The sequence below is a fragment of the Stenella coeruleoalba genome, assembly GCF_951394435.1.
Source record: "Stenella coeruleoalba genome assembly, chromosome: 5".
In the NCBI taxonomy this organism is placed as follows: Eukaryota; Metazoa; Chordata; class Mammalia; order Artiodactyla; family Delphinidae; genus Stenella; species Stenella coeruleoalba.
In genome coordinates, this window is record NC_137150.1 from 10333715 (window position 1) to 10359469 (window position 25755).

The 25755-nt window shown below is 42.0% G+C and overlaps 1 protein-coding gene across 4 annotated transcripts in view; it reads right to left on the reverse strand.

Moving 5' to 3' along the window:
- Nucleotides 1–25755, reverse strand: part of OXNAD1 (oxidoreductase NAD binding domain containing 1) — a 56947-nt gene that overhangs the window by 26650 nt on the left and 4542 nt on the right. For 2 of the 4 annotated variants that reach the window (XM_079921520.1, XM_079921523.1), the window contains exons 2-5: nt 20033–20185; nt 18126–18243; nt 17751–17814; nt 2560–2666 (exon numbers count right to left, since the gene is read on the reverse strand). In XM_079921520.1, coding sequence (XP_079777646.1) covers nt 2560–2666; nt 17751–17814; nt 18126–18235 — 281 coding nt within the window. In that variant the 5' untranslated portion in view covers nt 18236–18243; nt 20033–20185. Of the gene's footprint in view, nt 1–2559; nt 2667–17750; nt 17815–18125; nt 18244–20032; nt 20186–23393; nt 24433–25755 lie in introns of those variants that run through there. The other 2 variants (XM_079921521.1, XM_079921522.1) reach the window with 2 other exon arrangements.

The window sequence follows — 25755 nt, forward strand, 5'->3', positions numbered from 1 at the left end:
GGCACAGAGGGAACCTTCCTCAACATGATAAAGGCCATATATGACAAACCCACAGCAAACATCATTCTCAATGGTGAAAAACTGAAAGCATTTCTTCTAAGATCAGGAACAAGACAAGGATGTCCACTCTCACCACTATTATTCAACACAGTTTTGGAAGTCCTAGCCACGGCAATCAGAGAAGAAATAAAAGGAACACAAATTGGAAAAGAAGAAGCAAAACTGTTACTGTTTGCAGATGACATGATACTATACATAGTTAATCCTAAAGATGCCACCAGCAAACTACTAGAGCTAATCAATGAATTTGGTAAAGTTGCAGGATATAAAATTAATGCACAGAAATTTCTGGCATTCCTATACACTAACAATGAAAGATCAGAAAGAAAACTTAAGGAAACAATCCCATTCACCATTGCAACAAAAAGAACAAAATACCTAGGAATAAACCTACCTAAGGAGGTAAAAGACCTGTACTCAGAAAACTATAAAACACTGATGAAAGAAATCAAAGATGACACAAACAGATGGAGAGATATACCATGTTCTTGGATTGGAAGAATCAATATTGTGAAAATGACTCCACTACCCAAAGCAATCTATAGATTTGATGCAATCCTTATCAAATTACCAATGGCATTTTTTACAGAACTACAAAAAAAAATCTTAAAATTTGTACAGAAACACAAAAGACCCCAAATAGCCAAAGGAATCTTGAGGGAAAAAAATGGAGCTGGAGGAATCAGGCTCCCTTACTTCAGACTATACTACAAAACTACAGTAATCAAGACAACATAGTACTGGCACAAAAACAGAAAATACAGACCAATGGAACAGGATAGAAAGCCCAGAGATAAACCCACATATCTACGGTCAATTAATCTATGACAAAGGAGACAAGGATATACAATGGAGAAAAGACACTCTCTTCAAGAAGTGGTGCTGGGAAAACTGGACAGCTACATGTAAAAGAATGAAATTAGAACACTCCCTAACACCATACACAAAAATAAACTCAAAACGGATTAAAGACCTAAATGTAAGACGAGACATTATAAAACTCTCAGAGGAAAATATAGAAAGAACACTCTTTGACATAAATCACAGCAAGATCTTTTTTGACCCACATCCTAGAGTAATGGAAATAAAAACAAAAATAAATGGGACCTAATGAAACTTAAAAGCTTTTGCACAGCAAAGGAACCTATAAACAAGACAAAAAGACGACCCTCAGAATGGGAGAAAATATTTGCAAATGAATCAATGGAGGAAGAATTAATCTCCAAAACATATAAACAGCTCATGCAGCTCAATATTAAAAAAGCAAACAACCCAATGCAAAAATGGGCAGAAGACCTAAATAGACATTTCTCCAAAGAAGACATACAGATGGCCAAGAGGCACATGAAAGGCTGCTCAACATCACTAATCATTAGAGAAAGGCAAATCAAAACCACAGTGAGGTATCACCTCACACCGGTTAGAATGGGCATCATCAGAAAATGTACAAAGAACAAATGCTGGAGAGGGTGTGGAGAAAAGGGAACCCTCTTGCACTGTTGATGGGAATGTAAATTGATACAACCACTATGGAGAACAGTATAGAGGTTCCTTAAAAAACTAAAAATAGAATTACCATATGACCCAGCAATCCCACTACCAGGCATATACCCAGAGAAAACCATAATTCAAAAAGACACATGCACTCCAATGTTCCTTGCAGCACTATTTACAATAGCCAAGACATGGAAGCAACCTAAATGCATATCAACAGACGAATGGATAAAGAAGATGTGGTACAGTTATACAATGGAATATTACTCAGCCATAAAAAAGGAATGAAATTGGATCATTTGTAGAAATGTGGATGGATGTAGAGACTGTCATACAGAGTGAAGTCAGTCAGAAAGAGAAAAACAAATATTGTATATTAACGCATATATGTGGAATCTAGAAAAAATGGTACAGATGGTACAGAAAAATGGTACATAACTATTTTGCAAGGCAGAAATAGAGACATAGATGTAGAGAACAAACGATGTAGACAACAAGGTAGGCAGGAGGGGGTGAACTGGGAGACTGGGATTGACATATATACACCAATATGAATAAAATAGATAACTAATAAAAACCTGTTATATAAAAAATAAAATAAAAATTTTTAAAAAAGTGTATCAACCCCCAGCAACACATAACTGAAGCAGATTAGATTATTGCAGTGCATTCTATTAGCAGCCATTCCTGCAGAATGTAATTATCAGAGTTGTCAGGTCCTCGGACCACAACTAGCTGCTTTGTTTCAATCTGGAAAACTCAAGGTGGCAATTTTCATCTATGACTGAGAGGGTCATGTGCTCAAAACCAAGGTGAGCTGAGGATAGGAAATGAATATGATTCTCCATGCCAAAAAGAGGCTCAGGCCGAATGGAGACGCTCTAGAATTCCTACTCCCTGGCAGAAACAGTAGCCATAGAAGTCCTTTCCAGAAGGAAAAACAAGCTCTTGTATCTGATGGCACCTTGAACACACACACACTTAGGAAACAGAAAAGCCACTTACCACTGGCCGGCTTTAAAAGAAAAGTCTTTATCAGCTACAAGCAGGCGGAGCCTCTTCACAGATGGGGACTCATCAGCTGCTCCACACACCTTAGCTGCTGACACGACCTGGAGCCAAAAGACCACAGTGGCTGAGGTTAGGTGCACACAACTCAGGAACAAACTGTGGCTTTCTGGTAGGTAGGTTTTTGGGTTTTTTTTTAAATCTACAAAGATGTGGGTTTTGAAAATTGCAAAACAAAGTAAAGCACACTTTGCTTTAGAATTCTGCCTACCACCAGGTGAACAAATTTTAATTATTTTGGGAGAATTTTATTCTGCATACAAAACTCACCTCTGAAAGGGACCGTTTAAAAAGCGTGTATTTGTGGAGCGTGCAGTGTGTGCCACGCACGAGGCTGGGCGCTCTGGGGAAGAGCCGGGGCACCGGAGCCCCATGCAGCCCTGCCTGGAGCCTGACTGCTCTGTCAGCGCTATGCATGTAAATGAGACCCACCGTCAGCCACAAGCCTGTGTTTGTTCTGAGCCCTCCAGAAGCCCACGCCAAGCTGACTTCAGAAATTAAAAGCCAAGAACTTAGAAACTTTTTTTTATTTTAAGCAATTTTCACAGAGTAAGTTGTGTGCCTGTTTAATCTAATGACAGACAACAAACTGGGTTTGTACTCCTTGTGCCTTTGTTTCCTTCATTTATTTTTTCTAATTCATTGTTTATTATATTTTACAAGATATAAACAGTTCACAACCTTCAAACAACAAAAACAGCCCTTTGCTACAGATCGTTGGACAAACACTATTTTAAACGATGTATCTGATTTCCAGAAAATCCTAAAAAGGTCTGAGTCAGGTACTCTTCAGTTCAGTGACATCCATGCCTCCAACACCCCTCAAATTCCAAATGCCTCTACTTCCTACATTCCTTGTTTCTTCCGCCTGTGGGTTTCTCTTCCTCCCAAACCTGGGATTTCTTCACAACAGGGCTGAAAAGACAATATGACTCTTTCCTCCACCTACTGCCCTTCAGCTCCACTTCTGGCAGCAAATCAAATCAGTAGCAGGTGACCAAACACAGTCCTTCTCCTTGACTGTGTTACCTTCACAGCTCCATTAGGGGGCGCCTTGGGAATCTGTCGAGGTCAGTGAGCCTCCCACCCTAATGCTAGCTCCCCTAGCCCCTTTTTTCCAATAGGACCAAGTCCAGTCAAACTATCAGTGGGAGACAATTCTTAAAAATCCACGGGAAAATTCTCCAGATGATGATGGTCTCCCTTGCTACCTCAACAAACCTCTTAAAATGTTCTCCCTTTCTCTTGCTCCTGTAAAATCCCCTGCCTCTCTTTCTCTGTATTTTTGCCAGTCCTCTCTCTCCTCCTCTCCCTGAGAGCAAGTGGGGTGAATACCCCCTCTGGAGCCTCTGAGCCTGGCCCCACCCCCGCCCTGCATGAAACGCTGCTTCACCAGCTCCCACCAGCCTCTCCTCCAGGTTCAACCTGCTCCTCTAGACCCCCTGACTCATCAGACATGATGTCTAATGCTAACTGCTCATCCTCAACAATTCAGCAGCAAAGAGGAAGCAGCAGAGTACGGCTTTTAACAGCACAGGCTGTACAGCTAGTCTGCTTGGTATTGAAGCCTGGTGCCACCACTTACCAGCTGTGTGACCCTGGCCACACGTGTGACCCTAGGCCGCCTCAGCTGGGAGATGAGAATAACAGCACCTGTACCTCACAGAGTTGGTGGGAAGATTAAAGGAGACAACATATGCAAAGCACACATAACGCTGCTGGCCCACAGTAAGTGCTCCTTAAGTGTCTGTTTTTATGTATCTTATTGCATTAATTATAATGAATTTATCAGTATTTATTCATTATTACAAGAAATCTCACACTTTATCCATTTACGATCGCACATGCCACCTCACCAGTGCCGCCATGCAGGGACTCGCAGACCAAGCGCCGCACACCCCGGGGAGCTGTTCTCATGGACAACAGTACACACTATAAAGCATGGTGGTCTTGGTACCACAGCCTATTCATTGTTTTGCTAGAACAAACCTAAAAGCCATACCGTCTTTAAAAGCTATTCTGGAAATCTTGCCTTTAACACTGGCCTCTACTTATACTTCTTCATCCAACAGAACCTTCCCAGCTCCCTTGATGCTCTCTGCACCCATGGGAAACCTGGCTTCTGCTCTCCTGTGACTTCTCCCAAGCTTGGTGGATGTCTTGCCGAACAACCAAACTCAACATCCAGTCCCAGTTCTCAGCCTCCCTTCCAAGCGTCCCTGGTCTCTCTGAATTTGATGCTTCCTACTTCCTTTCCATCCTGAAGCACCCTCCTTGCCTGGGACGGCTGACACTGAACTCTCCCGACCCCCTCCTGCCTCTCTGACCTGGTCCTCCTGCCCCTTCTCCGCCCCTCCTCCCACTTCCTTACCAGGCGCTTCCTCTGAGCTGCCTCACTCCTGCGCCCTCTTCACCTCCGGGCTGAGGCCCTCAAGCACTCCCAAAGCTACAACCCTCCACCCCAATTCACTGTTACTTCTCTGCCAATCACAGGCTCACATCTACATGCCCCTGTAAAAACAGCCAACGTCTGAGGAGCATTTATCTCAGGTGTACGCCAGGTGCTGAGCTAAATGTTTTATGTGCATTAATTCATTCAGCTAATATGAATAACCATATTCTATCCCAAGAGACAGTATTGTTACCCTCCATTCTGCAGATGAGGAAGTGGAAAGGTTCAGTAACTTGCTCCAGATCACTCAGGAATGGCCGTGTCGGGATTCACACCCAGGTCTGCTTGGCCCTTGACCACCTGAAAGTCCTGATCCAATGGCAAACGCACTGATGTGCACAACTAAACCCAGCATATTCATTCCTTCCACAAACCTTTCTTGAACTTGGTGCCTGGCGCTGGAGGCGCAGAGGTGGAGAAGGCTGCTCCTGCCCTCAGAGGGCCCCACAAAAGCAGCCACCTTTCACGACCAAGGTTTCCGGCCAAGGTTTCAATTCTGGATCGACCTTGGAGTCAGTAAGTCAAATCCATGATCTACTGGTACCTGCGCACACCGTCTTGGTTCATCGCTAACACAGGCCAGTTCCACGAATTCAGCTCACACCTCTTCCTCCCCTTGCTCGCCCACCACCATCCTAAGCCAGAACTCTGCTCTTCTCACTTGAGTTTCTGCCTCAGCCTCCTTCTTATCTCTCTCAAAACAGACAACAGGCGAATATTCCTCATGTTCTGACCTCACCGAGTTACTCACCAGCTCAAAACCCTCCAAGGTCTCCCTAACTCTCAACTACAAACAAAATGCTCAGAGGCCTTGGTAACTCATGCCAGCCTGAGCTCCTCCTGGTTTACCAGCCAAACTGGACGACTTGCCAGTCCTTAAAGGCAACTGACACCTGCCTCCCTCTCAAAGCCCTGCTGAGGTCTCTGGGCAGGCACCTGCCCTCAGTCCTGTCACCCTCCCACCCAGGCCCCCGGGCCCTGCTCAAACACCACCCCTCACCCAGGTCCTCCCTCTCCTCTCCATCCTCTCAACTCTGCCAATAAAATTTTTCCGCCTGTCTTATCATACTTAGCACATTTAATGTAAATATAAATACTCATGAACAGATCTTTTCCACACACAGACCACAAGCCTCCTGAGGTCACGTACTGGATAGAATTTCCATCTAGGTCACTTCCCTGCCTCAAGCATGGGGCCAAAACACATAGTTAAGATTCAGTAAATATCTGCAGAATGAACGAAAACTCTAACTTAAAGTGACTTAAAATTGGTTTCCAAAACAAAGGTTAGTAGAAATTCAGGAGTTATTTGTTGTTCAAAAAAACAAAAAAAACGAAAAGAAAAGAAAAGAAAAGAAAAAAAAAGCAAGTGGGGGACCACTAAAGAAAATCTAAATTCATGTTCAAAACTGTGGAAAAGTCAGGGAAGGCAGGGATTTCTTCAGTAGAATAGGAATCTTCCTTTGTTTGCCACACACTCTATTTTAAGTATCTTATTACAAAGTAATAATCAGCAGAGGACTCTCATGACATTATTACTCTTATTTTTTTAGGTTTACAAAAAAGAAACATTTGTTTTTGTAAAGTCATTATTTTCTTTCAATACAATAATCTGCAAAAACACAGCCAAGAGCTAGATTATTTCATTTGTAACAGTTTAATGGGCATCTGTCAGATTCATTAAAAGCTAGATATGTATAAGCTTTAAACACATCCCAAAGAGTCACCTGGTCACAGGGAAATGACATTCATAATCACAGGGGAGGTGGGGAAAGGCACAGAGAATTTCAGCTGAAACATGAGCATGCTTGACCAACAAATGCTAGACTACATAAAATGAATTCAACAATCATCTGCCAATGTCCAAATAAATTCAATGAAGAAGGGAAAGAAGTTCTACTTCCCATTGAAAAAGTTCTGTTTTCATCTGGATAGCCCCCATGACCAAAAATGATCCCAGATGCTTTATGCCTACTGGTATTAATACAAAAGGCAACATACCTGTTGCTATTAGTCCAAATAATCTGGGCAAAACTGCTATAACTGGTCACACAAAATACCTTTGCACAATTCATGATTTTTAAAGACATGCCTCCCTCTTAACACCTTATTTTCTTAATATAAATACTGTTCACTATACAAAGATTTCTAGCAATGGGGATTAAAAACATTAGCAAAATCTTTTTGAAGGCCGTGTCTTTTATTTTATTCTGAAGCTATTTCATATAACTAAGCCATGATTATGGCTCTGGTTATATGCCATTCTTTCTCTACTTTTAGTGAATAAGCAAAACATGATGGAGAAACTGTATGTTTTAACATTTGTACTTGTTCTCAATGGATCAAAAGATTTCGCAACTGAAACCTCAACTAGCCATGTCCTAAGTTAAAACACATGGCAGGAAATGAAGTTTTCCATAAAATAACATCTAGACTCTTCTACTGTTCAGTAAAATAACAATACATTTGCCAACTTTTACTAGCACACTTTTTTAATGCTTTGTCAGAGTCAGCATCTAAAAGGAAATGCCATCATGCTGACTGAAAGGGTTTTACGGACGATATTTTGATGTTACTGCTGCTACAAAAGTCTCTGTTCAGGAAATGGGCCTTTCTCTGGGAAACCTGGCCGCCTTCCCCTGTTCACTCCCATTCATTCATTTGCTGGCTTAAAAATTTAGACAAAGTCAGTAGTAGAGACGACCTGAAACAAAAACACAGGTGGGGCACAGAGCATTTCAGAGGTGAAGGAAAATGTAGTCATCATCCAGAATAGTGTGTCATCTTACACATAAGGACACCAAGGCCCAGAGACATGATTTTAACTGTGGCTGAACACCAATCTGATGAGTAGGAATCTGATTAAAAGAAAATGGTTTTACTGAAGTAAATTACTGACAAGGAAAGACCACACAATTCTGTCAACTGTATAACCTCTTCAACGGTGTGTGCCGTCAACACCACGGCCTGCTGTGACAATGTGCTCTCCCTGCTCCTCCCAAACACTCACCCATCCACCTGGGCTGAGTCTGCTCTCTGCCCCCTCAAGCCTTCACTCTCTCATGCATCACTCCCCGCTCCCCTGTCTCCATGACAACACACTCGCGTTCGGGTCTGCCGCCTCACATAAGGACACATAAGGACACCGGCAGCAAACGCCTACACACAGCACTCACCACCGGCTAGCCACTCCACGTACAGCATTCATTCCATCGTCACAACAACCCGAAGAGGTGGGTATTGCTATCATCCCCATTTTATATGTGAGAAAACTGAGGTCCCAGAGCTAGTAAGTGGCAAAGCCGAGATTTGAATCCAGGCACTTGACCACTGTGCTTTGCTGCTTCTCAAAACATAACAATTAAAACAAGCCTCTCCCTTAACCCAGCTGTTACCCCATTTCTCTGCTACCATCCACATAAAAAATTTCAGAGGGATACATGGTCCTGGCTCCACTTCCCTATTTCCCACCCTCTCCCCAACACATCCATCAGGCGTTCACGCTCAGCGATGCACTGAACTGAAGCCAGCCACTCCGGTGGCCCACTATCCACTCTGCTATATCCAGTGACGGCCTCTCAGCAAACTTCCACGTGGTTGGCTGCTCCCTCCCGGAAACACTTTTCCTCCTGGCTTCACCAACACCTGCTGATCGCCCGCCTGCCTGGTCAGCCCCTGCTTCCCCATCTCCTCCGCTGGCCCTTCCTCTCCTGCTTGACCTCTAGATGTTGACATGCCCCAGGCTGAGTGCCGGGCCCTCTCCCTCTCCTCTCTATGTGACTTAAACTTTTCATCTCCAGCAGTGAACTCCAATCTCGTATACCCAACTGCTGACTTCAATTTCCATTTCAAACAAAACATCCAACATAGAACTCTTTTATCTCTCAAAGTTTCTTCCTTTTTATTATGGAAAACATCAAACATACACAAAACTAGTAAAAATAATATAATGAATCTCCATGTAGCCATGACCCACATTGAACAGCTGATGTGAGGTGACAAAGCTCATGGCTGATCTTGTCTCATCTGTAACTCCATCTACCTCCCACCCCAGATTATCCCCAAACTGAGCTCTTTATCCCCCTCCTCCAAACTTGTTCTTCTCTATTTTAGTAAATATGTGCCACCACCATCATCTACCCCATGATTCAAATCCCAAACTAGAAGTCTCTTGGTCTCCTGTCCTCTCACTAGCTGTACGCCCCCCGCCCCACCTGTGAATCCCATCAGCCCCACCCACAACCCCACCACGCTACCCTAAGCCACCGTCATCTCTCCGCGGACTATGTCAGTAGCCTCCAACTTGGTGTCAAAGCACCGCAGAAGCCCAGAGCTCTACCGAGCCAATAGATGACCCACTTACAATGTAAACCACACGTCATTTCCCTGCTTTAAACCTTCTGTCGCCCTGAGAATAAAACCCCAACTCCTTGTCCAAGGCCACAGCAGTTTCCATGACCTGGGCCCTCCTACCTCTCATCTATCACCTTCTCTGAACACGCGGTGCTCGTTCCTGCCTCAAAGTCTCCGCACTCTCCAGTCCCTCTGCCAGGAATGCTGTGCACTAGGCTGGCTGGCTTTCCTCCTTATTCGAGTCTCAGCCCAAACATTACAAACCAATAGGAAATAACGCTCCCAACACCCATGACCCCATTACCCTGTTTTATTTCCTTCACAGTGTTTATCACATCTGACATTTCTGGTTTACCAGCCCCACATGCCTCAGGGGCTTTACCTGCCTCATGCACTGCTGTATTCCCCACACCTGGAATGGGGCTAGGTTATAGCAGGCACTCAATGCATGTCTGTTTCATTTGATTGGATCCCCTAAGGGAAAAATGGAAAAGAGCCACCTCTTAGATTACTTAATTTGTTGAAAAAAAGGGTGTCCGTGAAAAGCAATGACACTATATATTTTAGACACTAACAAGTTAAGTTCTGGGTCTAGTTAAGAAGTACCAGGTGAGGGAAGTTCTCATTTTCACAGGCCTTATCTGCATATCATCACTGTCCCTACTTTACAAAGGGACTCTCCAAGGCAGTACAGGTAATCAGCCACAGAAGAGGTGTCGAGTGAAAAAAAATACACAACCTAAAAGTTGAGAATTATACTTTATTCTGTGGACTTACTGCAGACTTAAGTCTAGGATACAGCCTCTCAGATAGCTCTGAGATACTGGTCCAAATAGGTAAGGGAGGAGCCAGGATATATAGGAGTTTCTGCAAAAACCCAGGTAATCGACCATCAAAAGATTACTGCTAGGGCTTCCCTGGTGGCGCAGTGGTTGAGAGTCCGCCTGCCGATGCAGGGCACACGGGTTCGTGCCCCGGTCCGGGAGGATCCCACATGCCGCGGAGTGGCTGGGCCCGTGAGCCACAGCCGCTAGGCCTGCGCGTCCGGAGCCCATGCTCCACGACAGGAGAGGCCACAACAGTGGGAGGCCCGCATACCGCAAAAAAAAAAAAAGATTACTGCTAATTAAAGAAAAAACAGACATCTCGAGTTAATGAATTTAGTGCTTCTCTACGTATGGGAAGATGCAAGAGTCTGAGCTTATTGAAATCATTCCTTTGATATGCACCTTGGCTATCTAGGGCCAGTATCCTGCTTTTCTCCATCCTGAATCCCCTCAGTGTGCACCATGGGGGATGGTGGCTACAGTGGCTGATGGCTTGATGGCCCCAATATCCTTTGTTTACTGAAATGGGCAGGCGACATTCTTTGTCCACAGTGGGAGTAACACTTGTTTATTCTACTCAATGAAACAGGTACTGAGTGCCTATGTCATGTCAGCACTATGCCAGGTTCTGTGGCTACAGTGGCTTCCCTCTTCGTAGGCCTCCACTCACAGCAGGGTGCTGGGTACCTGAGGAGCTGGAGGCCAGCTGCCAGGGCCATCAGACTGCACCCCCCTGGGAGATTCTCCAAGAGACTGGGGCCCACCCCCCCACAAGACCCCAGCTGCCTCTAGGTGCCTGAGGTCTCCCCACCACTCTCTGCTCTGTCAGAGCTGACAGTGCCGTGAATGCCAAGTACTGTTCATCTCAATCTGGATAATCTCTAAAAGGTTCTCTGACCATCAGTCAAAGCAAATTAGCTGTCCAACTGCTGGGAAACAGTCCATATTAAAAAAATGCCCCCCCACCTCCCAACTTGAAGAAGGCCGCTCCAGCACACAACCTTCCCCAAATGTACAGGTGATGACTAGCAGAGAAGTGTTAAGAGTTAAACTCAGAACACAATCCAGCTCTCCAACTAAGCAGCCTATTCCACTCAAATCCAAGCCTCAGCAAAACCCAAAGTCAAGCAGATTCTCGGCACTCAATAACCAGCAATGGGACTCACAGGATCCCCAAATGTCTCTGACTCAGAAGCCCAGTCATTTGGTTTTATTGTGTCAGTAGTAACTCCCACGTTTGTTATGCCCGGTAATACCAAGTGAAGTTTTGATCTGGAACAGAGAAATGGCTATGTGAAATTTACCTCCCATTTTGTTGCTCAATTGAACTTTGTCTAAATCAAGTGTCACGATCCTCTGCTATATTAGAAAGAAAGACCAATTTGATAACAAAGATCTGAGTTCAAGGGCTGAGTTCTCCATTTACTTGAACAAGTCCTTTAAACTTAGGCCAACAATGTAATTTATCACCCAAAACAGGGCCCTTGTGAAGGTGAAAAGGGGGTGCTACTGACAATTATACCAGAGGAAGAGTTATAAGCCAGGACTACCCCAGGCAAACAGAAAGCAGGGTCATCCTATCTAAATCTCTGAAACCTTACTTTCCTCACCTGTGCAATGGGGATAAGCACCAGGGTGGCTGTGAGAATCAAATAACAACTTATTGTCTAATCGAGGGCTTTGTAAACAACAGGCAACAATACACATAAGGCATTTGTAGGATAAGGCATAGGCTTCTAAAAGAAGTACACTAGTACAATTAAAAAAGTATTAATCCCAAGGAGGAACATACCTAGACACACAGTAATCAAACTGGCAAAAATTAAAGACAAAGAGAAAATATTAAAAGCAATAAGGGAAAAGCAACAAATAAGATACAAGGGAATCCCCATAAGACTATCAGCTGATTTTTCAGCAGAAATGCCGCAGGCCAGAAGGGAGTGATGTAATATATTTAAAGTGATGAAAGGGAAAAACCTACAATCAAGAATACGCTGCCAAGCAAGGCTTTCATCAGATCTGACGGAGAAATCAAAAGTTTACAAACAAGCAAAGCTAAAAGAATTCAGCACCACCAAACCAGCTTTATAACAAATACTGCAGGAATTTCTCTAAGTGGAAAAGAAAAGGCCACAACTAGAAACAAGAAAATTATGAAAGAGGAAAGCTCACTGGTAAAGGCAAACATATAGTAAGAGTAGGAAATCATCCACACACAAATATGGTATCAAAACCAGTTATCATGAGGAGGAGAGTACAAGGGCAGGATATATGAAATGCATTTGAAATTAAGAGACCAGCAATTTAAAACAATCATGTATATATACAGACTGCTATATCAAAACCTTATGGTAACCACAAACGAAAAATCTGTAATAGATATATACATGAAAAAGAAAAAGGAATCCAAAAACAACACGAAAGATAATCAATCACACGAGAAGAGAACAAAAGAGGAAAGGAAGAAAAAAGGCCTAATAAAACAAATCCAAAATTAATAAAATGGCAATAAGAACATACATATGGATAATTACCTTAAAAGTAAACAGATTAAATGCTCCAATCAAAAGACATAGACTGGCTGAATGGATACAGAAACAAGGCCCATATATATGCTGTCTACAAGAGACCCACTTCAGATCTAGAGACACATACAGACTGAAAGTGAGGGGATGGAGAAAGGTATTCCATGCGAATGGAAATCAAAAGAAAGCTGGAGTAGCAATATTCATATCAGACAAAATAGACTTTTAAATAAAGACTGTTACAAGAGACAAAGAAATATACTACATAATGATCAAGGGATCAATCCAAGAAGAAGATATAACAATTGTAAATATATATGCACCCAACACACGAGCACCTCAATATATAAGGCAAATGTTAACAGAAATAAAAGAAACTGACAGTCACATAATAATAGTGGGAGACTTTAACACCCCACTTACATCAATGGACAGATCAACCAGACAGAAAATCAATAAGGGAACACAGGCCTTAAATGACACATTAGACCAGACAGACTTAATTGATATCTACAGAGCATTCCATCTGAAAGCAGCAGAATACACATTCTTTTCAAGCGCATATGGAACATTCTCCAGGACAGATCACATGCTGGGCCACAAAGCAAGCCTCAGTAAATTTAAGAAAACTGAAATCATGTCAAGTATCTTTTCCAACCACAATGCTATGAGATTAGAAATCAACAAGAAAAAACTGCAAAAAACATAAACATGTGGAGGCTAAACAATATGCTACTAAACAACCAACAGATCACTGAAGAAATCAAAGAGGAAATAAAAAAATACCTAAACACAAATGAAAACAAAAACATGATGATCCAAAACCTGTGGGACATAGCAAAAGCCATTCTGAAAGGGAAGTTTATAGCAATACAAGCTTCCCTCAGGAAACAAGAAAAGTCTCAAACAACCTAACCTTACACCTAAAGCAACTAGAGAAAGAACAAAACACCAAGAAGGAAAGAAATCATAAAGAGCAGAGCAGAAATAAATGAAATAGAGACTAAGAAAACAGAAAAGATCAATGAAATTAAAAGCTGCTTCTTTGAAAAGATAAACAAAATTCATAAACCTTTAGCAAGACACATCAAGAAAAAAAGGGAGAGGGCCCAAATCAAACTTTGAAACAAAAAAGGAGAATTTACAACAGACACCACAGAAATACAAAGGATCACATGAGACTACTACAAGCAACTACATGCCAATAAAATGGACAACCTAGAAGAAATGGACAAATTCTTAAAAAGGTACAATCTCCCAAGACTGAACCAGAAAGAAACAGAAAATATGAACAGATCAATTACAAGTACTGAAATTGAATCTATGATTTAAAAACTCCAGAACACAAAAGTCCAGGACCAGATGGCTTCACAGGCGAATTCTATCAGATATTTAGAGAAGAGGTCCAAGAGGGAGGGGATATATGTATACATATATCTGATTCACTTCACTGTACAGCAGAAACCAACACAACATTGTAAAGCAATTATACGCCAATTAAAAAATTAAATTAAATTAAAATAGGGAAGAGTTAACACCTATCCTTCTGAAACTATTCCAAACAAACTGCAGAGGAAGAAACACTTCCAAACTCATTCTATGAAGCCACCATCACTCTGCTACCAAAACCAGACAAAGATACCACAAAAAAAGAAAATTACAGGTCAATATCACTGATGAACAGAGATGCAGAAATCCTCAACAAAATATTAGCAAACCAAATCCAACAATATATTAAAAGGATCATAAACCATGACCAAGTGGGATTTATCCCAGGGATGCAAGGATTCTTCAATATAGGCACATTAATCAGTGTGATACACCATATTAACAAACTGAAGAATAAAAACAATATGATCATCTCATTAGATGCAGAAAAAGCTTTTGATAAAATTCAACATCTATTTATGATAAAAAACTCTCCAGAAAGTGGGCATAGAAGGAATCTACCTCAACATAATAAAGGCCATATACGACAAACCCACAGCAAACGTACTCAACAGTGAAAAACTAAAAGCATTTCCTCCAAGATCAGGAACAAGACAAGGATGTCCACTCTTGCCACTTTTTTTTTTGCGGTACGCGGGCCTCTCACTGCTGCGGCCTCTCCCGTTGCAGAGCACAGGCTCCGGATGCGCAGGCTCAGCGGCCATGGCTCACGGGCCCAGCCGCTCCGCGCCATGTGGGATCTTCCCAGACCGGGGCACGAACTCGTGTCCCCCACATCGGCAGGCAGACGCTCAACCACTGCGCCACCAGGGAAGCCCCACTTTTATTCAACATAGTTTTGTAAGTCCTAGCCACAGCATCACAGTCAAATGTCATTCAGTTCAGAGCTCAGTTTCCCTCATCAGCAGGACTCCAGACAGCTTACAGTTACAGCCCCAAGTAAGAGATATTAACATCATAATATGGTCATTCAGTAAATTCTCCAGAGGGAACCCCAGGCCTAGTAAAGGACACTTCCGGGTGGGTGAGAGCTCCATTCTGGACCCACTCCAGGAAGCAGCAGGGTCCTTTGGCCTAGGAATCAGAGACCTGGAGCTTCCCTCTGGCCCCAGGCTCTGCTGCCTCTGCTGTAACATGGAGATGCCAAGCTATCCTTAGGCTGCCTCACAGGCTGGAACTGAAGGGCAAATGACGCATGGGGAGTTTTGTGCGGTATGCTAGCCGTACAAAGGGAAGGCAGGGTCTGCAGACAAGAGAGGAGAAAGTGGTCTGGCCTGACCAGAGGTGCTGGTCATTTCCAGAAGTCCAAGCTGAGCGCCTGTTCCATGGCTAGGACCTGCACTCTGGAGGGATGCAGGTGAGCCCCTGATGACCTTACACCACTAAGGATGTGGTTCCAGGCACCACCTGGCTTATCCAGCTCCACCCCCCAGCACCCCACTCTCATTCTGTGTGGTAGAGGAGCAGAAATGAGAAACAGAGAAGGAGGGGAGGTGCAACTGGAAAATCTCCCACCTAGCTGATACCATGGCTGGACTTACCCTGTAATTCTCTGACTTCCAGGCATTACAACTCTCAACTGCTCAATCACACTACTGGAGTTTCCATTAACTTTCTGTGCAGTTTTCTTAAACTTGGCTCAAAATAACCCCTCAGAAGTCTCAGAAATTCTGTCCTGTAAAATTTGAATTCAGGAATTGGCAAATTACAATCGACCCACAGGCCAAATCTGAGTGTTCTGGTGAATGCCGTCTTATTGGAACACAGCCACAACAATCTGTTTACATGTTGCCTAGGGCTATCTTCACACTACAAAGGCAGAGTTTTGTAGTTGTAACTGAGACAGGGTGGCCCTGGAAGCCTAACATACTATCTGGCTCCTTATGAAAAGTTTGCCAAACCCAACTCGTAATTCTACCTGCCTCAAAATACAACAGAAGAGAGTACAGTCCAAACCTGTTAAATAAACTGCTTTTTCTTCAAAGCTGGCAAGGTTTCACTTTAAAAAAAAAAATTCTAACAAATCTCACTTTTACAGAGTCAGCATTTTTGCGTGTTGAACAAACCAAAAAAAAGCGTTTTCAGATTTATCATCAGCGGGAAAAGCGTATTTTCCCACACAGCCATAAATCTATTATGCTGAACTACTTTACATAAACTCCTCAAAAACACATTGGCTTAAAGCTGAATCCACAAACACACCACTCTTGGCCCCAAAGCAATTTTCTGAAAGTAGAATAAGCTTGAGGGTGGGGCCTAAATAATACTCTTTTACATTAAAGTATATTCTATTATTAACACTAAAAATTAAACTACTGCGACAATGCAATTTCTGACCATGTTTATAGAAGTGTATAATCCTTCCTTATATGAAATAGTTTTCTAACTGTTAGTTTAAATACACTTACAAAACTTAAGCTAAGTATTTTCAAATACGTGAAGAATTATTCAAAAGCAAAATCAAATATCCAACTGACACTTTTAAAAGAAAGTGTCACAGAGATACTCACAGAGTATCTCTGTGAGTATATACTCACAGAGATAAAGGGTGAGGATCCTTTATTTCCCAGCCCTCGACACCCCTTTGGGTTGGTGGATTAGCCCTTCTATGGTCTGAATATGGAGGAAAATATCTGCACATGGGAAGGGGTAACAGGAGCTCGTCCACCTTCCTTTCTCAGATGTTAGTGCTTTCTCCCTTTTGATGAAATAGGAAGTTGTTCTAAAGTAGGGATAAGAACAAGGACTTTGAGACATGGTGCCAAAAAAAAAAAAAAGAAAGAAAGAAAGAAAAAGCAAGCTACTCGTAAAATGTAGGCTCTAAAAGAAGTTCTATCCCTCAAATATAACCTTAAACCTTAAACCTTATGCCTGTGAGGATAGTTCCCTCCATTGCTGCTACACTTCCTTCATCAAAAACAAACCCATCAGGACTTCACTGGTGGTGCAGTGGTTAAGAATCTGCCTGCCAATTCAGGGACATGGGTTCGATCCCTGGTCCAGGAAGATCCCACATGCCACGGAGCAACTAAGCCTGTGCGCCACAACTACTGAGCCTGCGCTCTAGAGCCCACGAGCCACAACTACTGAGCCCACGTGCCACAACTACTGAAGCCCACGTGCCTAGAGCCTGTGCTCCACAACAAGAGAAGCCACCGCAATGAGAAGCCCACGCACCGCAACAAAGTGTAGCCCCCACTCACCACAACTAGAGAAAGCCCGCGTGCTGCAACAAAGACCCAACACAGCCAAAAATGAATGAATAAATAAATAAATTTATTTATTTAAAAAGAAAAAATCCATCCATTCCAAGTTTAAAGGGAACAATTTGAGTATTTTGCTGTCATCTTTTCAAATCAGTTGTCATATGCCCTGTTCAGAAAAGTTCTGAAGAGAAAAATAACAAACTTGCCCTGACTGTCTTCACAGGGATCAAGCTCATGTAATGCCCTCTCAGTAAGCCAGTCCTAACTGCGTGCCACCTGCCAGCGAGGAGAACCTGCCCTGGCCCAAGATACAAACCTCCCGGCGAACGACATCTGCAGTTCTCTCCAAGTGATCAGTTTTCCTTTTGGATTTCATTACGCTTTAATAGAAAGTAAAATTAGGTTATTAAGTATTATCCTCCTGAAAATTAATTACACTAGTAGTTATCGTGACTATCCAATACCTGTCATACCTGTAGCTGGAAAGCAACAGCATGACTATCCACAATACAATATAACATCATGGATCCCAGAAAGTGGCCCATGAAAATCTGCACATCTAACTAAAGCTTAACGATCCACTGACAGCATGCACATGTAAGCAAGATGTTACAATATGCCTCCCATGATCATCAGCAGGTCAGGTCTTTTTGAAAATCAACCTCAAATGACACTGAAGGTGACAACTCACCTGCTTAGAGTAAGGTGGCGCAAAGCGCTGGGTGTCAGTCTACTCGAAGCAGCCTGAGCGCAGATGGCCCCCACAAAGCCTCGCAGCAACGCAGGAATCACGACAGCCATGGTGCTTCCTGGGAAACAACAAACTGAAAGTTAAAATATTTTAAGGAAAAGTAGGGAAATATCAGACTATCTTAGGGGCCAGTGAAGAAGAGTTTGGATTTTTGTTGCTGACATTATGAGCTGATCTAACAGCAAAACAATTAACTTCACCCTGACAAAATTTCTGCTACTACATACAACTGATTCAACTGATCTCCACAGCACATACGTATGTAATTATGGTATTCAAATATTTCTGTTCTCTATTAGTTTCCAAAATCTCTGACAAAACTCATGGGACTAATCTGCTATTACAGAAGAGGAGAGCAGATTTTATAACTGCCTAATAATTATATTCTGCCCAGAGCACCGCATAAGTCTTTAATATTTCTTGTTAGATAAAGTGAAAGGGACAAATTTTCTGAGGTTCACAGCAATGAGAATAAACAAACTCCAACTACATGCAGTAACACAGGTATCACAAATATCACAGTAAATGAAAAGAATGAAAGAAGCCAGACTCAAAGAAGTCAGTCACACAGAGTACAAAAACAGAAAAAACGAATCTACGCAGTCAGAAATCAAGTTAGTAATTACTCCTGGTGAGGTGCCAATGACAATGTCTTTTCTTAATATGAATGCTGATGGGTATTTTCATTTTGAAAGAAGTTCATCAAATCACAGAGAAGTTTGGGGGCAGTAAAAATACTCTGCATGGTACCATAATGACAAAAGTCATTAAACATATGTCCAAATCCACAGAACATACAACATCAAGAGTGAGCCGTGGTGTTAGACTTGGGATGATTATGATATCAGTGCAGGTTCATCACTTATAACAACTGTCCCACTCTGGTGGGGGATGTGGATGCTGGGGGAGGCGATGCACGTGTGTAAGCAGTGGGTGTATGGGGAATCCCTCTACTAGCCTTCAGTTTTGCTGTGAACCTAAAACTGCTCTAAAAAAAATCAAGTCTTAAAAGTTCAATGAAGCAGTCCTCTTAGGGTTTATGTACGTCTGTTTATATGTTACACTTCAATAACAAGTTAAAATAAAAAAGCCAGAAAGATTCTCCAACATTTCAAATTCTAAAAACTACTGGCCTATCAGGGAAAGCACTGATTGGAAGTCAAATGATACATTTTTTTTGCTTCCTATCACTGTTTTCCTCTGCCAATTTTTAACTATTTCTTTGCCTAACATGGCCACTTTTAACACGTTATATTGCCATATATATCTGTCCTTTCCTATCTCAGTTGGCTTGAGAATAAATGAAAATGTATGTGAACACTCTATTTCCTGAGCTCTTTGGAAGGTACTACATGAATTAATTGTAACAAATACAGTGTTAGAAAAATATTCAAGTGAGGTGTGCTGCATTCCTACTCCACATTCATTAATTTAGCCCTTCATTTGACAAATATTTATTAAAGCCCATCACATGGCAGGTCCTGGGGATACAAACATGAACAAAACAAAGATCTTAGGGAGCCTACATTTAAAAGACAGAGACAAGAAATAAATAAAAGTAAGTAAATTGAGCAGTGATATCAGTCATATGTAATTTATTCAGTTATAATCAAATCATATCAAAAATCCACTGTTTCATAACTAGTCTTTAGACAAGATAAAAGATCTATTTCTTGCCATGCAGCATCACTGTGGATAAGCATGCTACTCGCTACTTTTCTCTCTAGCAAATGAAATAAGTATAAGGCCTCTTTCACCTCATGTAAGACTATTACACGTAGTTTTTCTCCTTTGAATGTAGTAAACCAAAAATGGTACATAAATCATTGAAAGAAGGCAAAACTTACTTTAGAAGTCCATGAGAATTCAGGAGTCATTAAGAGTACGGCTGACTGACTGACATGCAATATTCTGGTCCTGCATTTACACTGAGACCTTTGGAATACACACCAGTTGGAACACAGACAGTGTTTCCATATACTGAAATTCTCACAAAGTTCCTGCAATGGCAGAGACAACATATAAGAACGATGTTGGGGAAAATTAAAAAGCACTGTCTCTTAGTGGCAAAAGGAAAGGCTCATTGTAATCAGCAAGAATCACCGCAGAGCAAGCCGACTCTCAAAGACCCCCTTTTCATTCATTCCTCCTCCTGTTTCCACTTTTCTTGTCTGACTGTCTTGCTGCTTCTCTCTTTCATCTTCCTTGACCATCAGTCTGTAACTTCTGCTGCTTAGAGTATCCACCCCATGAACAACCAGCTCAATGGCTGGAATGATAGAGTTACATGTCACTTGGGGGCAACTTCCCTGATAAAATTTAACCGATATGTAGGTACATACGGACACCCTGTTCTGCTCAATGTTTTGGACAACTACTGCTACAATAAGTTGTCCTCATCTAAGACACATATGTTAGTGATTATGCTGTCTGAACGGTCTACTGCTCAATTGAACTGGAAAACAAAGAAATGTTAATTTTTAAAAGCTGTTCTCTTTAAAATTCTAAAATCTTGTTTTGTAACAATAGTAACCATGACCAAGAGCGCCACCTACTGGCAAAAAGAAGGGTATTTCATCAAATTGTGTTCAAAGTGCCTTCCAAAGCAATAGGTATTTAAACAAAAAAAAAACTACCCATATTTTGAAATATGTCCAGTGGTTTTATATATTCAATGTAAGTATTAATTAACTATGGAAAATTAACATATATTAAGTAATTTTCAAAAACATACAAAAAAGAATATTCCATCAATGTTTGTATCCTCATAGGCCTTACCTCACCAAAGTTATTTCTAAAACAGAGAAAAGTATCATAAATGCTAAATAAAACATATATCCATTTAAACAGTGAACTACAAGCAACAGATGATTATGACACGATACATATAAAATCCTGAAGATGCTACCAAAAAACTACTAGAGCTCATCAATGAATTTGGTAAAGTTGCAGGATACAAAATTATACCCAGAAATTTGTTGCATTTCTATACACTAGCAACAAAAGATCAGAAAGAGAAATTAAGGAAACAATCCCATTTACCATCACATCAAAAAAAAAATACCTAGCAATAAACCTACCTAAGGAGATAAAAGACCTGTACTCCGAAAACTATAAGATGCTGATGAAAGAAATCAAAGATGACACAAACAGATGGAAAGATACACCATGCTCTTGGATTGGAAAAATCAATATTGTCAAAATGACTATATTACCCAAGGCTATCTACAGATTCAAGGCAATCCTTATCAAATTACCAATGACATTTTTCACAGAACTAGAACAAAAAATTTTTAAATCTGTATGGAAATACAAAAGGCCCTGAGTAGCCAAAGCAATCCTGAGAAAGAAAAACGGAGCTGGAGGAATCAGGCTCCCTGACTTCAGACTATACTACAAAGCTATGGTCATCAAAACAGTATGGTACTGGCACAAAAACAGACATGTAGATCAATGGAACAGGATAGAAAGCCCAGAAATAAACACACACACCTATGCTCAATTAACCTCTGACAAAGGAGGCAGGAATATACAATGGAGAAAAGAGAGTCTCTTCAATAAGTGGTGCTGGGAAAACTGGACAGCTATATGTAAAACAACGAAATTAGAACGTTCTCTAACACCATGCACAAAAATAAATTCAAAATGGATTAAAGACCTAACTGTAAGACCAGGTACCACAAAACTCCTAAAGGAAAACATAAGCAGGACACTCTTTGACATAAATTGCAGCTATATCTTTTTGGATCTGTCTCCTAGAGCACGGGTCCCCAACCCCCACCCCCCACCCCAGTCGCACAGCAGGGGGGAACCAGGTCGCACAGCAGGAGGTGAGCAGCGGGGAAGTGAGCGAAGCTTCATCCCTATTTACAGCCGCTCTCCTTCGCTCACATTACGGCCTGAGCTCCGCCTCCTGTCAGATCAGCAGCCGCATTAGCACAAACCCTACTGTGAACTGTGCACGCAAGGGATCTAAGCTGCATGCTCCTTATGAGAATCTAATGCCTGATGATCTGAGGTGGAGCTGAGGCAGTGATGCTAGCACTGGCGAGTGGCTGCAAATACAGATTATCATTAGCAGAGAGGTCTGACTGCACAGAGACCATAATAAATCAATTGCTTGCAGACTCATATCAAAACCCTATCAGTGAGTGACAAGTGACAATTAAGCTGCATCTGGTGGCAGGCTTTATAGTGGCAAGTGAGTTGCTGTACTTCAATTGTACAGCTGCATCTAGTGGCAGGCTTTGAGTCAGAATCCAACACTTATTTAGTCCACGCGTGGCCCACCCATTATTTTATTTACCACTTCCATTGTGCCTCCTTCCCGCACTGCGCACTTGTCTCAGTCAGAGTTTTGGTAAGCTCACAAGCTAACCCTAGCCAAAATGCATAAAAAACAAACGTCTCTGGAGAGCTTCTTTGAAAATGGGGAAAGACCCAATGATGAGACAGCAGAAGACTCTAAGACTGCCAACAGAAAGAAAGCTGGATTTAAAAGAAAATACCAAGAGTCCTACATAATTACGGGTTCATTGCAACAGGTTATTCACATTCTCCAAGCCTGCTTTTGTATAATATGTGGCAACTGGCTATCCAACAAAGCCATGAAACCTTCAACTGCTTCACCACATGGAGACCAAGCACCCTGCATTAAAAGACAAGCCTTCGGAGTTTTTCAAAAGAAAAGAACATGGACATGAAGAACAGAAGCAATTATTGAAGGCCACCACTTCATCAAATGTGTCTGCACTGAGAGCATCTTTCTTAGTGCCCAACCACATTGCTAAAGCTAAGAAGCCCTTTACTATTGGTGAAGAGCTGATCCTGCCTGCTGCTAAGGACATTTGTCGGGAACTTTTAGGAGAGGCTGCAGTTCAAAAGGTGTCATGTATTCCTCTTGCAGCTAGCACCATAACTAGATGAACTGATGAAATAGCAGCAGAGGATACTGAGACACAATTGTTAGAGAGGATTAATGAGTCACCGTGGTATGCAATCCACGTTGATGAGTCTACTGATGTTGACAACAAGGCAACAACGCGCTTTTTTGTGCAATATATTTTTCAGAAGGATGTGCATGAGGATAAGTTATGTGCACTTTTGTTGCCAAACAACACCACAGCTGCAGAACTATTCAACTCTTTGGACTTATCGGGACATATCAGGAAAACTGAATTGGTCATTTTTTTAAATTAATTAATTTACTTTTGGTTGCACTGGGTCTTCATTGCTGTGCACGGGCTTTCTCTAGTTGTGGCAAGTGGGGGTTACTCATCATTGCGGTGCATGGGCTTCTCCTTGTGGTGGCTTCTCTTGCTGTGGAGAACGGGCTCTAGGCGCACAGGCTTCAGTAGTTGTGGCACACGGGCTCAGTAGTTGTGGCTCGCAGGCTCTAGATCACAGGCTCAGTAGTTGTGGCACATAGGCATGTGGGATATTCCTGGACCAGGGCTTGAACCCGTGTCCCCTGCATTGGTAGGTGGATTCTTAACCACTGCGCCACCAGGGAAGCCCTGAATTGGTCATTTTGTGTCAGTATATGTGCCGACAGAGCACCTGCCACAACTGGACAGCTTTCTGGCTTCACCACTTGGGTCAAAGAGGTCGCTTATGAATGTGAGTCTACGCACTGTGTCATCCGTAGAGAAAGGCTGGTTAGCCGAAAAATGTCACCTGAACTTAACGTTTTGCAGGATGTGATTAACATTATCAACCACATTAAAGTACACGCCCTTAACTCCCATCTGTTTGCGCAGTTCTGTGAGGAGATGGACACAGAGCACACACGTCTTCTCTTATACACAGAAGTGAGATGGCTTTCTAAAGGTAGATCACTGGCCAGAGTTTCTGAGTTACGAGAGCCGCTCCTGAGATTTTAGAAAAACAGTCACCACTGGCACTACATTTCAGTGACACAGAATGGGTCGCAAAACTTGCTTACTTGTGTGACATATTCAACCTGTTCAGCGAACTCAATCTGTCACTTCACAGGAGAATGACAACTGTGTTCAAGTTGGCAGATAAAATGGCTGTATTCAAAGCCAAACTGGAATTATGGAGGTGACAAGTGAACGTTGGGATTTTTGACATGTTTCAAACATTAGCAGAGATTTTGAAAGAGACTGAGCCAGGGCCTTCTTTCTCCCACTAGTGCATGTTCACCTATCTCAGCTTTCAAAAGAGTCTGAGCATTACTTCCCAATCACAAGACTCTCGAACCAGGAAGGTATGGATCCGTGACCCATTTGTGAATAAGCCAGGTGAATCGACTTCGTCCGTGCTAGAAGAGAATCAACTGCTTGAGACAGCAAATGACGGTGGCCTTAAAAGTATGTTTGAGTCAACTTCAAATCTCCATACAGTCTGGATTAAAGTCAAGGTGGAATATCCTGAGATTGCCACAAAAGCACTGAAAAGCCTGCTTCCATTTCCAACATCCTATCCTTGTGAAGCAGGGTTTTCTACAGGGACAGCAACCAAAACGAGATCACGGAGTAGAGTGGACATAAGCAACACATTTCGGGTGTCCCTGTCTCCCATCACCCCCAGATGGGACCATCTAGTTGCATGAAAAGAAGCTCAGGGCTCCCACTGATTCTGCATTAGGGTGAGTTGTATAATTATTTCATTATATATTACGATGTAATAATAATAGAAATAAAGTGCACAATAAATGTAATGCGCTTGAATCATCCTGAAACCATCCCCCAACCCCACCCCACCCCGGTCTGTGGAACAATTGTCGTCCACGAAACCAGTCCCTGCTGCCAAAAAGGTTGGGGCCGCTGTCCTAGAGTAACGGAAATAAAAACAAACAAATGGGACCTAATTAAACTTAAAAGCTTTTGCACAGCAGAGGAAACCATTAACAAAACGAAAAGACAACCGACAGAATGGGATAAAAAATTTGCAAACAATGCAACCAACAAGGGGCTCATCTCCAAAATATACAAACGGCTCATACAGTGCAATATCAAAAAATCAAACAACCCAATCAAAGAATGGACAGAAGATCTAAATAGACATTTCTCCAAAGACATACAGATGGCCAAAGACACATGAAAAGATGCTCAGCATTGCTAATTATTCGAGAAATGCAAATCAAAACAACAATGATGTATCACCTTACACTAGTCAGAATGGCTATTATCAAAAAGTCTACAAATAATAAACGCTGGAAAGGGTGTGGAGAAAAAGGAACCCTCCTACCCTGTTGGTGGGAATGTAAACTGGTACAGCCTCTATGTAGAACAGTATGGAGGTTCCTTAAATAAAATAAAAAAATAAAGCTACCATATGATCCTACAATCCCACTCCTGGACATATATCCAGAGAAAACCATAATTCAAAAAGATACATGCACCCCAATGTTCACTGCAGCACTATTTACAATAGCCAAGACATGGAAGCAACTTAAATGGCCACTGACAGATGAATGGATAAAGATGTCGTGTGTGTATATATATATATATATATATATATATATATATATATATATATATATATATACACACACACAATGGAATATTACTCGGCCATTAAAAAGAATGAAATAATGCCATTTGCA